The sequence below is a fragment of the Cydia strobilella genome, chromosome 4 (genome assembly GCF_947568885.1).
Source record: "Cydia strobilella chromosome 4, ilCydStro3.1, whole genome shotgun sequence".
Taxonomy (NCBI): domain Eukaryota; kingdom Metazoa; phylum Arthropoda; class Insecta; order Lepidoptera; family Tortricidae; genus Cydia; species Cydia strobilella.
Window position 1 is genome coordinate 10,302,031 of NC_086044.1, and position 12,525 is coordinate 10,314,555.

The window sequence follows — 12,525 nt, forward strand, 5'->3', positions numbered from 1 at the left end:
AATTATCTTAATTTGTTAAATGATGTAAAATGTTGACTTAATTTTATTCCAGCAAATGACTCGAATATCTAGTAACTTAAATGCTTGCTAAGATGCAGTGCATAAAACACCAGTTTCATTCAGTGCATGCAGTGCACTAATTACGTATGCGCTAGCGCTAGAGAAAGTCGGATGAGTAGGTATGCATTTATAGTTTTTGTTTTGTCATCTAGTTCGGAGGGGAGGACAAAAGTGCACCCGAGGGCGAGGCAGTGGAGGGTGGCGACTCCGCCGACACGATGTCCGATCTCAAAGATGACGACGAGGACTCGGTGAGTTGAGTGCACTCCCGCCGCGGCGGCCGGCGCCCGGCGCCCGCGCCCCTCGCCACCCCGCGACCTCTCCACGAGCCTAAATAAATAGGACACTGGGGCACTAGGCTCACGGGCTGCACTAGCCTACTTAGCTCTAGTCTAGATACGACCGAATGCTTTAAAAGTCTCACTCTAACTGCCGGTTTCATTAGGTGTGTTCGAGCACAATCTTTAACCATGCTATACCATAAGCGCTCATACTTTGTTGCTTCTTAATTACATAGGATCGCTTCGTCCATTATCCGTAGGTTCTATCACCGCAAGAAGAGAGCAAGGGCAACGAAGAATTGAAAATACTCGCAATGTTACAAGAAGAACTCGTGAATCGAGATGACGACAAGTAAGTACATTTCATATTTTATTCACTCTTTGGTTGGAATACTTCATGAACTCCACTCGAAACATTTCCTTTGTAAAAATGTGTACATTGTACATATTTTTAAAGCATGAGTAAGCTCCAGTGTCTATAGTAGGTTGGCCCGTCAGTTAGGCTTCATCATTTGCTTCGAATTAAGGTGAGGTGGGCCTACGTCAATTAGTGGTGTTTTTGATTTGATTACATTACACTATAAATGTACAGTGTAATGAATGCAATTATATAAAAAGATAAAAAATATTTTTTATATTTTTAATGGCATTCTTACTGATGATAGTATCCGGACCACATATCATGCTTAATACAATCTCGCTATCTAGAGGCCAATCCGAACGTACATTTGATATCAAAAATAAATGATATTTAAATAATGCCATTTAGTTATCAATGTTATTATTCGCGCGTGCATTTCCTCGTACTTATATCTATATAACTCCGTATAAGATGAATAAAGTCTAAGGAACAAACGTGCCTCGGAAATCAAGAAAATTTGATTCTCGCATAGATGGCGCTGCCACCAATACCTTTTCCCTTCACTAGCTCGGAAAGCCGTCTTTTATACTTTAAAACAAGCGGGGAAAAACGCATTTTATCCACTAGTGGGGAAAGTAAATTGACCTTGGATGGGGCGTGTTTAAGTAGCTTGACAGATAACAAAACGTAAAACGCTCTAATAATGGTTCGTTCGATATTAATTATCATTAAATAAATGGTTTGACAATCTAATAAAAAATACCAGATTTAGCTTTATTAAATTTTTTGAAGTCATAAACCTTAAAATTCCATAATAAACGTTTGTTTTTTAATAATTATGTTAAATATAATTCTGAACGCACAAGTTAAGTCGATGCAATTTAAAAACGCATCATTGACATTTCATACGTCAGAAATGTCAACATTGTCAACAAAAATTTTACTTAAAAACTTCTCACGTAAAAGTACAGAATTTCCAGAGTTTTTTGTTATAATATCGTACAAAAATGAGTGATTCCAGTTGATGAAGATGATCTAACGCCTGTGGATGTTGCACTTTCCTCGCTATAGTGAGGGGAAAAGTTTTGTGTTACACACGGGTGCAAATGTATTTTACTTCTCGTGTGTTAAAACACTAGCTACGCTCAGGAATCTATTTTAGAACCACTCGCTTCGCTCGTGGTTCAACTATAGAATCCTTTCGCTTGCTCGTATTTCAATTCCACACTCGCGGGTAAAATACAACTTTGCACCCTTGTATAACAAATAACTATAGGCCTATTCTCGTTTAAATGGAGGTGACGGTTTCGTTAGTTATTTAACAATTTTAACACAGCGTTCACGGTCAAAATCATATAAAAATAATAAATACGTACAAATAAAAAAATAATTTATTCATATACCGGGTGTTTCCTGTAACAGGAGCATTAAATTAAGCTGTAGGCTGTATTCCTCAAACTGACCAACATTTGTTCAGCAACTTTTAAAAATAACTTGTGTTTTGATTTTCCTTACACTTTAAAGTTTATTCTAGGACGCAATGTATTGCAAAATTTGTTATGTTTAAAGGGTGACAAGCAACGTCAAACACACAGATGGCAGCGTACATTGAAAATAATATTTAATTAGTATGAAAAAGGTATAATCTAAAAATTTCATAATAGTTATAGTAGGTATAATCTAAAAGTTTCATAAAATTTCGTAATAGTTGCTGAACAAATGTTGGTCAGTTTGAGGCGTACAGTCTCCAGTTTAATTTATTGCTCCTGTTACAGGAAACACCCGGTATATTTATATTTTTTTTTTAATTTTTAGTTTTAATCGTATGTCGATAGATGGTAGTAAATTTACTGCACTGACTACAAAATTTACTATGACAGTACCGCTCTATCCTTTATATTCTCTTTGGTACATGTATTGGTGCGAGCAAGACGCATGGGTGAATGATAACAAAAAGACATCATGCTGATGTCTAAATGTAAGTTTAAATAAATGTCCTAATATTGTCTTCGGTTACCGCGATAGTTATATACTAATGAAATAAAACTATATAGACGTCCTAGTTTAGGATCAAAATGAGTGACATTGCTAAATGGCTCGGCTCAGAATTAAGTAGATATACCTACTTAAATTCTTTTGATAGTAAATTAAAACGAAAACAACACAAATCGGCCTGGACCCACCTCATTTTAAAGATGATTAACGTTACGCTGTACCGTGCCCGATAGGAGTGCCGGCCGCCGCAATTTTTTTACATTTGTCCGGGTGGTGTCTTAACCGCTTCCAAGCTTTGACCGGAAAATGATGACACCAGTCACAATCGCGTAAGAGACACAATGTTGACATTTATTTTAAGTGTGTTATGCATAGAGTAACTTATATATAACTGAGAGTGTTATGTCAGTTATGTGATGTAACCACTAATATTTTATTAATTTTGATTTCTCTTGCAATTGCACGGCACGATCTGGGCACGATCCGATGTGGCGCGAGTCACTTTTACACGGCTTTTTATATTAATTACAAAACTATGATTAGGATTAACAGATAATATTAGATATCAAAACTGAAATTATTAATAGCTAAAAGCAGCTGGCTCAACTGACCGTTTGTGTAACAAACCATAAACATGAAATACATTTTTAAGGAAAACACAGCTCTTAGCTAGCTGATCTTGATTTACCGTTCCCTGTGTTTGGAGGATGTAGATGTTGGCTTATTTTAGGGAGCTAGCGGACGCAACGACGCTTTGCCTGACATTTAAAGCGGCAGAAGTGGAAGCCGCGTACGCGCGGCGCACGGACCCGTGTCCGTTGGCCGTGGCGGCGCCGCCCGTGCTGCTGCTGCCAGTGGTCGTGGCGTTGGTCAGCTTCGCCGTGCCGCCCTCGTGGCCGCTGCGCGCTGTCTACCTCGCCTTCGTGCTCGAGACCGGCCTAATGAACGTCCTCTACTACGCGTACTTCCGTTTCGCCCAGTACAAGGTTCCATTACGCTTTATGTTTAATATAAAGTCCGGTTTACATTTGCGTATACGAGCTACGAGCCTAGCCGCGAGCCGCGCCACGAGACGCGAGTGTAAGCGGTGGGCTCGTGGCGCGAGGGTAGAGGGAGGGAGACGAGCCACGAGCCCACCGTTTACACTCGCGTCTTGTGGCGCGGCTCGCGGCTCGGCTCGTGGCTCGCGCGCGAATTTAAACCGGACTTGACCCTTATCTTGGCATCGTAACACCCGTGATACACGGAACATTAAAAAATCTAGCGGGTTCACTTTATTATTTAACAAAATAAAATATGCTATATATAAATATGTCGATCAACCCTCCCTTATCTTAACAAAAAATAATGCACACAAGTGTCATTGTAAATTAATTAGTAATAATCAACATGGCACCGCAGAAACAACAGTTTTCATTTCGTATTGTAAGTTTTGCACTTATTTCTTAGATTAGTATATATTTTTGCATTTTCTGCATTTTAATGCACTTATTAATCTGTTAGGATTTACATAGTGGTCGTATTTAAAAACATTTAACACACAGAATATTTACATGAAACTGTCATGTATCATATTTGATACATTGCCAAGAACTCATAAAAGTACATGCGTATTACATTTAATAAAATGCCAAGTTATCGTCAAAATAGGTGTTCATGATTAATTTAAATTTTCAATTTTTTATACTTGTGGGGAGTTACAAAACATGTTTCAAATATGTCATATTAGTTATCATACTATTTAGTTAGTGAACTTTGTTTTTTTTTAAGTAATAGATATTATTTAAACTGCATATTCGTACGCTGTAGCCTTATTGCTATGCCGTAGACCGTAGCGTGGCAAATTTTATTTAAGGCAAAAAATTCCCCCTAACTTTAAAAAAAGTCTTTTTTACTATTATAGTTATTTGTTTACTTGCCCAATTTTACACAACTTTTTGTTAACGTGTTTTTTTTTGAATCTACGGGATAAAAAAATTCTACCATGTGATCAGGTTTTCGTAGATATTATTTATTTTTACAGGTGTAATAGTCATTTTATGCTTTAGATTGCGGTTTAATAACAATAAATGATGATTTCTGTATCATTACATGTTTTATTTTTATTAAATCCACATTTTTCTTCTAAAAAGTAGGCAACTAGTTTGTCGAGGGATTGGCACTGTATTAAACATGATACATATGATTTTCCGAAACTAGAAAAGCCTACATTTTTTACATTATTTTTTAATAGTCTATTATGTTGAATAGGTGACAAAAAACTAAAAAATTATTAAAATTTAAAATATTTTGGGCCTTGCCAAGATAAGACATAACATGGTAAAGAAATGTAGACATATATCACCTTACTATAATGGAATAAGGTGCAAAATTGTAAACAAACTTTTAACGTCATCTCTATACAGGAAGTCAAGTGGAAATAGGAAATGAAATGCGACTAGGAAGTAGGTACAAGAACATAATTATTAAGTAGAATCACTGCATAATACGATGTCAATGCCTCGCCTATGCTTTCGATCTATAAGGTCATACTTAAAGTAAATATGCACATTTTTATACGAGTAGTCTTGATGTTTTATACCTACAAAAACGTCACAGTACGGTCGTGTATTCCATATGGATATCTGAAGTGACAGTGACGCAATAGTTCGGCCAATGTCCCAATTCCAATTCCATAGATACAAAATGTTATCATCGCCCTCTTTTATTGTGGTCATTGGCCGAATGACCAAATCAAGAGATTTTTTTGTTTCCAATATTTTAAGATTTATAGTTGCCAAGCGGACCCCATACTCCCATGGGCTGTGGCAAAAAGCCAGGACAACGCGAGGAAGATGATGATTTTATGATCCATATATATACTTACATTATTACTAAAATTATTACCCGCTTCTTAATGCCACCAGGGCATACTTTTAATATAATCATTCTTGTTCCAGAAAAAGTCCGTGAGTCCATACTGGAAATTGATATGCGGCACGTTTAACATAGCTATGTTCGTAGCCGCAAATATTGCTCCCTTGGTAAGTATTTAGTCATTTTAGCCCCCTCCGCGATTCGCGCACGAATGTGGAGGGAGCTTTATATTTGGTTCTATCTTGGTGCGGGTTGTGGAGACCGCAACAGGAATTGCCTTGTACTCGTACAATTGTATATGTATATACCTACCTAAAACAAATGAGTGTGATTTAATAGTTCAGTGATTTTATAAAATAAAATCTCTACACTCCTCGCGGATGTACAGTGAGCGAAATTGCATGGAGAAATTATAAATGAATTCATTGATAAAGTCGCCATGCACTTTTGCGGCTGATGGTACCTACAGGGGATTCATATTTTTTCCCGAATAAATGTAAAAAAAATAGTAGATTGTGTCACTCTGAGCAAAATGACATATTTACGGAGAGGACATACATTCAATCCTGAGCGAAGAATTGACTCACGAGTGGAGCGAGGGACTTTAAAATAGAATCCTGAGCGTAGTGAGGGATTCAAGTGTTAACGCCCAAGGTGGAAATAATTTTGCTACCAAATGACACATACTACGTTTCACATCACCTATGAGGAAATTATTACGTTTCAAAATATTATTTATGCTAAAAAAAAGCATGCAAAAAAGAAAAAAAAAACATATCCTAGAACAGAAAAGTGCCACTTTGATCCCTCTTAGCAGAAGTGCCACTTTGATCCCTCCTAGCAGGGAAGAAAAAGCCCTTTTCCCCTCACTAGCTCGGAAAGTTGTCTTTTATCCTTTAAAACAAGCTGGGAAAAACGCATTTTATCCACTAGTGGGGAAAGTAATTTGACCTTGGATGGAGCGTGTTTAAGTAGCTTGACAGATAACAAAACGTAAAACGCTCATAATAATGATTCGTTTGATATTAATTATCATATTTTTTATGTCATAAACCTTAAAGTTCCATAAGAAACGTTTGTTTTTTAATAATGATTTTTATATAATTCTGAACGCACAAGTTGAGTCGATGTAATTTCAAAACGCATCATTGACATTTCATACGTCAGAAATGTCAACATTGTCAACAAAATTTTTACTTAAAAACTTCTCACGTAAAAATACAGAATTTCCAGAGTTTTTTGTTATAATATCGTAAAAAAATGAGTGATTTCAATGATGAAGATGATCTAACGCCTGTGGATGTTGCACTTTCCTCGCTATAGTGAGGTGAAAAGTTTTGTGTTACACACGGGTGCAAATGTATTTTACTTCTGTCACCACCCCAACTATTAATATTAAACTACTCTTATGCTAAACACCTCTTAAGAATCTACCCCAAAAATTTGGCCATGTGATCGTCTAGATAGTAGTTAGAACCCCTCGAAGTGTACCGCGGAACCCTAGATTCTTTAATGAGTATTGACTAAATTTTGGACTCCGGTATTATTCTATTATTACCTATATTTTAAGGAATATTTATATTTATGGTACTGAAGATATATTTTATTATGATACTAAGGAATATTTTAATAGTTACAGTAGTAGATATAGTAGATTGTGTCGCTAGGGAGGAAATTGACATATTTACGGTGAGGCCGCACATAGAATCCTGAACGAAGCGAATGATTCCATCATTGAAAGCTGAGCGTAGCGAAGCATTCTAAAATAGTATTCCGAGCGTAGTGATGAAATTAATATTACAATTTTGTTAAATCTATTCGTGTAATGTAAACGCTGTTAAAGGGTTACTACAAATGACGTTATTGAGGTAATTGCAGCATATATGGTTAGTATGAGGTTAAAATTGTTGTTAGTAAAATGAGTTTAAAAACGTTCTGGTGAAGTCCCGCCACGCCTATTAAGCCTTCGGGATAACATACGAAGCAGCACTCCCAGGATAAGCCTATTTACACCCTAGCTTTTTAAGAAAATTTATAATTATACTATCACCTTCTAAACGATGTGTGAGTCCACACGTACTGCTTCGCATGCTCGATGCGGGTCAGAAGGCCTTATCCCGTTCCAAAACATCATTCGGGTCACCTATCCTAACATTGTAGCCAGACGGGCTAAGACCAACGCTTCGCAACCTAAGCATTCCTAGATGATCTGATGAAAGAAGCGCCAAGTATCATCAGTCAATCAAAATTACTTCTTTTTTTATGTTCAAAAGCTAGGGATACTAATCCCTTTTCCCAATTCCCAGAAGTGAAAGTATAGACTAAATTTCTAGTCTTTTAGATGTATAAACAAAGCACTAATGTTATTTGCTATATTTTATGAGACTGAAATATCAAGTTGAGCATTATTCCACTCAAATTCCCATTGGACTGCTCTTGCCTGCCAAGGGGTCCCTAAAATAAACCATTCTTCTATCCCAGAACGATCTATATGCCTAAACCCATCTTGATATTTTAGAAAATTTATTTTGTAAATACCTTAGAAACCTGATTGCAAAACTCAGTACCTCGTCTTTACTCCAAAAACCAGAAATTTAATAGATAAAAAATAAAGAGTTCATAGGAATTTTATTTATTTTCCCCAGATAAATTAAAAGTTTGAAAGATTTAGGCAAAAGAATCCTTTACCTTTTAAATACACATATTTTAGGTTAATGAAGCCATATTTTTAAGTCTTTAAAAGAAGAATTTATATCAACCATATCAGTCTTAGACCAAGCATAAAAGAGACCCTACACACAAATACCTACAGACAAATAGTGTATGACTCTACCCTATTTATAATCCTACCCTCTGGCCCTACTCTATGTACACCCAAAGCACAGATCGCACTTACCATTGACCTAGTGCCTTGGAATATACACAAGTGTATCCCTACTAGAAGCTGGAAAGTTCGGTAGACCAAACCGAGATTAGCAAACCTAATGGTCCGTGTATTTGACTCCCCCTCCTATGCTCGCAAGCCAAAGAAATAGGAAGTAAGTCGCCCTATTCCGTGTCTATCAGTGGATACCCTTTGCACACACCAGCACCAACCACATGAGAAGTCCTGCCGCAACTAAGACTAAGTATATAATAATAGTTACGACAGAATCCTTCCCCGCAATCAGCACTAGCATGCGCCAGAGCACCGAAATATATAAATATATTTAATAGGGGACCAGATCTCAATTACTGCCGACTTTAGTGAGCTCAGATTACTCCGAATGGCACGCACGTGATGCCCTCACTTCCATCTAACAGCTGGGCTTTGAGACCTGGGAGATAGTTCATCTCTTATGTTGGTAAAGAAGAGATGCCAGGCCCTCTCAAGCCTGGAACTAAAAGACTCCTAACCACCCATCACCTTTAACACCGCCAGGCGTGATGAATGTTTAGTTGGACAAACTGTCAGTCCAAGCAATGATCTGGCTTCAAAAATAGCAAAAGACCCCATAGAAAAGACACTAAAATAACTAAGAGTAATTTTACTAGTATAAATTTCTCACAAAACAAACTAAATAAAGAAGTGAAATTCCCTTAGGCACCATTATCCAAGCTTAACATCACGAAAATTACTTCTCGCAAAATTAAACCTAGACACAATTTCAAGTACCTGCTATGCAACGATATTGTCCCTGCATAACGTGGCGGCACTTAGAACAATACAGTGTAGAAAATTTCACTTCACGGCACTCAACACTACACACAACACATCAGTAAAAAATCTCCACTATAATCCAAGTTTAGCGTTACGACGATATTGTCCCCGTAAAACCAAACACAGACCAATTCCAAGTCCTTGCTATGCAACGATATTGTCCCTGCATAACGTGGCGGCACTCGGAACAACTCAGTATCGAAAACTTTACAATAAAATAAAAGCCATACATAGCAGCAAAGAATCTCCACAATAGTCTAGGTTCAGCGTTACGACGATATTGTCCCCGCAAAACCAAACGCAGACTCAAATTCTAAGTTTAAATTTACCAAGATAATTCCAAGTAAAACAAACACAGAAAAAGTAGCAGAGAAACTTCGCTTACCAGTACGAAAATTACACCCAAAAGCCAGAGTCACGACTAGTCCGATGGTTGAAGAATGAATGTATCCCTCCCGTGCCCGCTCCGGCCTTTTATACCTTTTAGTAGCGACAGGCGACTTGCGACAGGCGACAGGCGATAGGCGGCAAGCGACAAGCGACAGGCGACAAGCGACCGGCGACCGGCGACAAGCGACAGGCGACTTATTAAGACAAACATTATCCAAAAAGTACCAGGATACCAGAATTGAGAAGGAGGTCGTTCGCCCCATGGCACGTAACGATGCTCGACTCAAGGAGAACGTCATATGTCCAATTGCGCTTACTAAACCTTATGGCCTATACATTAACGTTTACTATCACTAATAGGCTATTTGACCAATTTTTGAAAATGGTTTTAATTGATTTAATTGATTTAATGACTTAATAATTACACTACATTGATATTTCCGTGAAATTTCCTGTATTAAATATAAAAAAACAATGTTAAAGTTTATTTATTTTGAACGCGCCTTAAACGCTGTTTTTGCAAAGGGGCTAATCACGTGACACGTGTGACGTCACACGCGAGGAAACTCAGTCAATGACCTTAGTAAATCTTATGTTTTATGTGCATTGAATTGATTATTTCACTGTAAAATGGTGTATAGTGCCGCAATGTTCAAGTACGACTATAAAAAATCCAGATAAATTGTTTGTTTCCGTTCCAACGAATCCCAAAAAAAGAAAAATGTGGTTAAAACTAGCGCGAAGAGACCCAAAGAGCATTTTAGCGCATACAAATGTTTTTATGTGTGAAGACCACTTCGATGTAAGTAATATTTAACTGTAAATAAATATGGTAGTTAAAGCAGCGGATTTTGTTGTATTTAACCGTTAAATTTTAACGAAACAAGATCTAGGTATTTAATATATTACTACATAACCGCATAACATAGCTCTTTCAGCATTAGTAGGTAGTTAGTAGCATACTTTTTCTTTCAAACTAAAGTGCAGTATGGAGATACTATTCTCATCATCGTATTCTATATATATATATATCGTCGTCGTATTCGTATCATCGAAATCGAAATGTTCGTAAATAAATAATTTCTACGTATACTCACACAGCTGTTTTTACATTTCTAAGTTCCGCAGCATAGTAATCCGGATTATCTTTAAAAAAAAGTGCAACCATTAATGCGTCTATGTCTGGTAGGTTGCCGCTATCAGCTTTCACATATTTCGGCTCCATTTTGAGATTCTTATGAATATTGTGCTACTAGATATACGGATAAATCGGAATATATCAGAAAACTGTGGATCAATAACTAAAATTAACTAAATACAAATAAAACAGTTAAAACACTCAAGGCAATCAAGAATGTTTACCCGCGTGTGACGTCATCCGAGCGTTGAGCAATCACAGAGCGTTCACGTCCCTGATGAAATTTCAAAAAATATTAAATTTTCTATCGTTTATATTCCAAAAACTAAACATAATTTACATTCAAATATAGTGAAATATACTTTATTAGTTTATTATCTTTCAGGACGATAGCAATTCGTTATATATTTTCATAGACCTAGCATTACATAGACCAGCTATACGCGTGCGCCCGTAAGGGATAGACATAGATGACGTCATAAACGTGGGGATACCATATTGGTAGAAATTACCCCAATATTTGATATCACGTTGGGGCGATTACCCTGGAGGCAAAGTTAGCTTGTTTGACGGTATTAAAAAATTGTTAAATAAAATGTCAATAGGCCGTTCTTTTTAGGCGTATGAACAATGGAATACCTCTTATAATTCGCGCAGGTGGTACAAAACTAAACATGTTTGGTAAATAAAACGTAAAATAAAATGTATTATGGGTTTTAATTTAAAGAAATCACAAATCGCAATCACACCAATTAATGTACACCACATTTAATCTTCACAACATTTGTTTATTTATTTTTTGGAATTAGAAGTACGAAAAAACTTCGAGGTCAAAATTACCCATAAAATTATGATATTTTCATCTGGTATCCCTAACATGATTGTTATGCAGCTAAATTAAGAAGAAGTTTAAAAATGGCTGAACTCAGATTCCTACCTACCTACGTAATTTGGGCGGATAATTTTACAAATAATGTTTTGTTAATTTGCGTAAATAATTGTGATATTTTTATTGAAATCGTTTGATTCTACATTGCTTTGAGTGTATAATATACTACATATACATAACGTAATTTTACGATGTTATTCTCTCATATTGCGTTAAGAGGAAGGTGTAAAATACCGTACTTACGTGTGAAAGGTTATGATCTCATATTTTTGCTCAGAGCGGCTATTACAGCCGATTACAGAACAATTCACCAGTATTTTATCAAAGTTCAAGCATTCAAAACACTAACCATCACTATATTTCATAAGAGAAAGCACAATTTCATACAAAACAACGATAATTAAACAAGCAACGAACAAACATGACATGTCACGTACTTATTTGTTTGCCACAACCTCGGTTGTGGCAGCGGTGGAAAAGTGAAACTATGACAAGGACAAACAATAACAGCGCTTTCTCTGCTACTCCTACTGAAAGATACATAAGACTATCCCGTTCGGTCATTTTCCCCCACCCCTCATGACCGATCCAGTTATACTAGATTCATGTATATTTTTAATGTTGTCAAATACCCTATTGTCGATTCCACCGATATCTATCCCTTTCACGCATGCGGTGTTTGAAAAGGACAGAGACATTTACAACGACATCCACATTTCACGCACACATAGATAGCGGTTCAGTTTGAGAAGCCCGAACAAATAATAAAAGAAGGAGCGTTCTGAAATCCATTACGTATGAATCTGACGTATTATTTTACTTTGACATTTTTAGTTTATTTCCGAATTCTTCGCT

General features: G+C 36.6%; 1 protein-coding gene across 1 annotated transcript in view; it reads left to right on the top strand.

The window, feature by feature from the left end:
* LOC134740954 (adenylate cyclase type 8) overlaps positions 1 to 12,525 on the top strand; it is a 49,355-nt gene that overhangs the window by 5,234 nt on the left and 31,596 nt on the right. Inside the window, exons 8-11 of the mRNA XM_063673626.1 lie at positions 213 to 311; positions 602 to 693; positions 3,428 to 3,683; positions 5,637 to 5,720. Coding sequence (XP_063529696.1) covers positions 213 to 311; positions 602 to 693; positions 3,428 to 3,683; positions 5,637 to 5,720 — 531 coding nt within the window. The remainder of the gene's footprint in view (positions 1 to 212; positions 312 to 601; positions 694 to 3,427; positions 3,684 to 5,636; positions 5,721 to 12,525) is intronic.